At 48.7% G+C, this 4,331-nt stretch overlaps 1 protein-coding gene across 1 annotated transcript; it reads left to right on the top strand.

Moving 5' to 3' along the window:
- The first annotated feature begins 229 nt into the window (after positions 1-229).
- Positions 230-945, top strand: LOC125541342 (auxin-responsive protein SAUR36). The gene has a single exon (XM_048704784.2). It carries the CDS (start codon positions 373-375, stop codon positions 712-714), a length of 342 nt encoding a protein of 113 aa, XP_048560741.2. The 5' UTR covers positions 230-372; the 3' UTR covers positions 715-945.
- The last annotated feature ends 3,386 nt before the right edge of the window (positions 946-4,331 follow it).

Raw genomic sequence — 4,331 nt, 5'->3', positions numbered from 1 at the left:
GGAGTGATACACAAACATTTGTTGTACATTTCCTTAATTGCTTGATGGAACATTGCCCTTTTACTATTTTTGTCATCATAATTTGACATATATACCAATCTTCCAAAAGTTCCAACATCACACGCCACACAAATACAGTCAATGATGAATTATGTTCTCATCTGCCCCCTCCTTTATTTTTCTCATTAACTTCTCCCATCCATCCCAATCCTCTCCATGCAAATGCCAGAGCCCCACTGCAGCCTGAATCGCCTCACTAAGCATCTATTTATACCCCACCTGAGCTCCCGCTACCTTCACATCTCAAGCCACAAGGCAAATGCAGGAAATACAACACACAAACACAGGCACACATCTATCTATCGATCGATCATGGTGAGGCTAATGGAGATCTCCAAGAAATGGCACGGCAGTGCTAGCAGCAAGGTCACCTCCCCTACCGCCGCCGCTGGTGCAGCGGCCACGGTGGCGTCGTGCCCGCGGGGCCATTTCGCGGCCTACACCCGGGACGGCAGCCGGTTCTTCGTTCCCATCGGCTGCCTCACCAGCGACACCTTCCGGGAGCTCCTCAACATGGCCGAGGAGGAGTTTGGCAAACCTGGCGACCGCCCCATCGTGCTGCCGTGCTCCGTGGCCTGCCTTGAGCAGATCCTCGCCGACTTCCGGGCCACCTCCAAGAAGCACAACGGTGGCGGCAGGGCCAAGATTTGGTAGAAGAAATCCTGATTCGATTAATTAATTCCGCCGTTGATCATTGTTAATTAGTGAGACCGATCCATCGATGATCAATGGTCCCTTAATTTTGGGAGCGTAGTTCCATCATGTCGATTTTTTTTCCTTCCCTCCCGGCAATGGTTTGTACTGTATATGCCAATGCTCGTGTTTTCAGGAGGGTTGTTGTGGTTGTAAGTTGACATGACGTAAGCATCTAGCTAGCCAGCTATCCATCCTTTTTCTTATTCTTTATTTAATTCCTCTCTTTTTTGTGTCTATTGTTGAAAATATGTTCTAGAGACAATCATGCGGTTATGTTATTTCGTTATGTATTCGTGAGTTATTTGTATTATCGTTGAACATCATCATTGATATGTATTAATAAGTATGTGGCTTGTTTATGATACTGGATATTGTATGACGGTTGTTCTGATGGTCCCTGATTAATAAGGTTATGTGGACACACATTCTTTGAATAGTATATGATTCGGTCGATAACTATATTTCACAAGTCATTAACATAGAGATACCAAACCGATACTAGTATGGATTTGAAGATGGGAATAATCAAGTTGGACAAACCCGACTTGAGGCTTCAAATGTACTCAGGATGCGAATCAACTTACTTGGTGTCTATCAAACACTACTTTGTAATTGAGTAGTTATAAATGTAGCTTTCTGGTTAGTCGTGAAACATGTTGTGACACGTGGTTGGTCAAGATGGGATTTACACATCTAATGAAGGGATATAATTCACTAATACTGGAAAAGGCTACTAGCGGCTGCCAAAATCGTCATTAATGATGTGTAGATGGCACGTCACTAGTATCACGCCACCACTAATAACTTGTTATAGTAGCATGTTCATGGCACACCACTAGTAAAACTTACCGGTGATGTGTAAAGAGCACGCCAATAATAACTAATATACTAGCACGGTGCGTCGTTTAACACATAATACTAATGTCAGATATGCCTTCGCCCGGACATTCCCATTGACACATAGGTCCCCAGTTTCAGTTAAGGTAAATGCTTCATATCTGTAGTCTGAAGGGACGTCGGCGCCAGACCCTTCAAAGCCCGTCAAATAGTTATAAACTTGACGCTTGAGATTTCGTCTCGTATTGAAAGAAAAAAAGAGGAAGAATACCACGAGCAGCATAGACCCCGCGCACAATCCCCTCCCCTAATCTCTCACGGCCCCTTGGTGCAATAATTGCCCGCCTTGCTAGAGCTCTTCTTCCCACCTCGCTTGCCCCGCCGCCAGCTCGCGCTCACCAGATCCACTATTCCGCCGCCATCGCATCGCCACTCCACCAGCCAACAACACCCACTTTGTGACGCGGCCTCACCGGCCACCGATGCGACCTCGCACTTCCACCTCACCAACCAGCTCGATCCGCATCGCACCTCCAGCTCGATCCCCCTCGCATCGGTGGACCGCACCAGCCAGCTTTCGCCCCAAGGTTCCTCCTTTGATCCTCCACGCCGAGAAGCATGGCTACCCCTAGTCCACACCATCGATGCGATCCCCCATGGCGACGCTGTGGTGTTTTGTTAGTCGCCAGGCTTCCCCATCAATTGACTCGGCTGCATCCCCATCGATTGAATCAGCCGGCTGGAGTATAGGCTTTAGAATGGCAAAATTGCGCCCTTGGCTGGAGCTCCCCATCTCCAAATCAAAGGTATGTGCACTTCTGTGACGCCCCCGATTTAATCATACACTAATCATACACGCAAACGTGTACGATCAAGATCAAGGACTCACGGGAAGATATCACAACACAACTCTACAAATAAAATAAGTCATACAAGCATCATTTTATAAGCCAGGGGCCTTGAGGGCTCGAATACAAGAGCTCGATCATAGACGAGTCAGCGGAAGCAACAATATCTGAGTACAGACATAAGTTAAACAAGTTTTCCTTAAGAAGGCTAGCACAAACTGGGATACAGATCGAAAGAGGCGCAGGCCTCCTGCCTGGGATCCTCCTAAACTACTCCTGGTCGTCGTCAGCGGGCTGCACGTAGTAGTAGGCACCTCCTGAGTAGTAGTAGTCGTCGTCAACGGTGGCGTCTAGCTCCTGGGCTCCAACGTTTGGTCACAACAATCGGGTATAGAAAGGGGGAAAAGAGGGGAGCAAAGCAACCGTGAGTACTCATCCAAATTACTCGCAAGCAAGGAGCTACACTACAAATGTATGCATTGGTATCAAATGGAAAAGGAGTATCATATATGGACTGAACTGCAGAATGCCGGAATAAGAGGGGGGTAGCTAGTCCTTTCGAAGACTACGCTTCTGGTAACCTCCATCTTGCAGCAGGAGAAGAGAGTAGATGGTAAGATCACCAAGTAGCATCACATAGCATAATCCTAACCGATGATCCTCCCCTCATCGCCCTGTGAGAGAGCGACCACCGGTTGTATCTGGCACTTGGAAGGGTGTGTTTTATTAAGTGTCCGGTTCTAGTTGTCATAAGGTCAAGGTACAACTCCAAGTCGCCCTGTTACCGAAGATCACGGCTATTCGAATAGATTAACTTCCCTGTAGGGATGCACCACATTTCCCAACACGCTCGATCCCCTTTGTCCGGACACACTTTTCTGGGTCATGCCCGGCCTCGGAAGATCAACACGTCGGAGCCCTACCTAGGCACAACAGAGAGGTCAGCATGCCGGTCTAAATCCTATGGCGCAAGGGTCTGGGCCCATCGCCCTTTGCACACCTGCACGTTGTGAACGCGGGCGGAGAGCAGACCTAGCAACCTCCATTACAAAGGAAGTTGTGTTACGCGGTCCAACCCGGCGCGCGCCGCTCAGTCGCTGACGTCACGAAGGCTTCAGCTGATACCACGATGTCGAGTGCCCATAACTGTCCCCGCGTAGATGGTTAGTGCGTATAGGCCAGTAGCCAGACTCAGATCAAATACCAAGATCTCGTTAAGCGTGTTATTCTGAAATAACCACGGACACCAACCAGGGCCAGGCCCACCTCTCTCCTAGGTGGTCTCAACCTCCCCTGTCGCTCCGCCACAAAGTAACCGTCGGGGCCTTCGGGAACTCAGGCCCACCTCTACCGGGATGGAGCCACCTGCCCCTTCAGCCCCCAACATCGGAATCACTCGCGGGTACTCCTACGAGCCGACCCGACTTTAATCACCACAAGTATCATATATTACGTATAAGTATATACCCGTGATCAACTCCTGAATGATCACGACCCGATAGTATAGCATGGCAGACGGACAAGAAAGTATGGCCACTGATGATAAACTAGCATCCTATACTAAGCATTAGGATTGCAGGTAAAGGTAACAACAGTTGTAGCAACAATGACAGGCTATGCATCAGGATAGGATTAACGGAAAGCAGTAACATGCTACACTACTCTAATGCAAGCAGTATAGAGGAGAGTAGGCGATATCTGGTGATCAAGGGGGGGGGGCTTGCCTGGTTGCTCTGGCAAGAAAGGTTCGTCGTCGATGTAGTCGATCACAGGGGTACCGGCATCGGTCTCAGGGTCTACCGGAAAGAAGTAACGGAGGGGGAACACAATAAATAACAGAACAATCAAAGCATAACATGACAAACGCGGTGCTAGATGTGCCCTAACGCG

This window comes from Triticum urartu, chromosome 2A (genome assembly GCF_056163025.1).
Source record: "Triticum urartu cultivar PI428250 chromosome 2A, HENAU_Tu73, whole genome shotgun sequence".
Taxonomy (NCBI): domain Eukaryota; kingdom Viridiplantae; phylum Streptophyta; class Magnoliopsida; order Poales; family Poaceae; genus Triticum; species Triticum urartu.
The sequence above is the reverse complement of the archived record's forward strand: the minus strand, read 5'-3'. Positions and strand labels throughout refer to the sequence as shown.

What these genes read in the sequence shown, in the direction of transcription:
- LOC125541342 (XM_048704784.2), top strand. Translation starts at nt 373, where the DNA reads ATGGTGAGGCTAATGGAGATCTCCAAGAAATGGCACGGCAGTGCTAGC.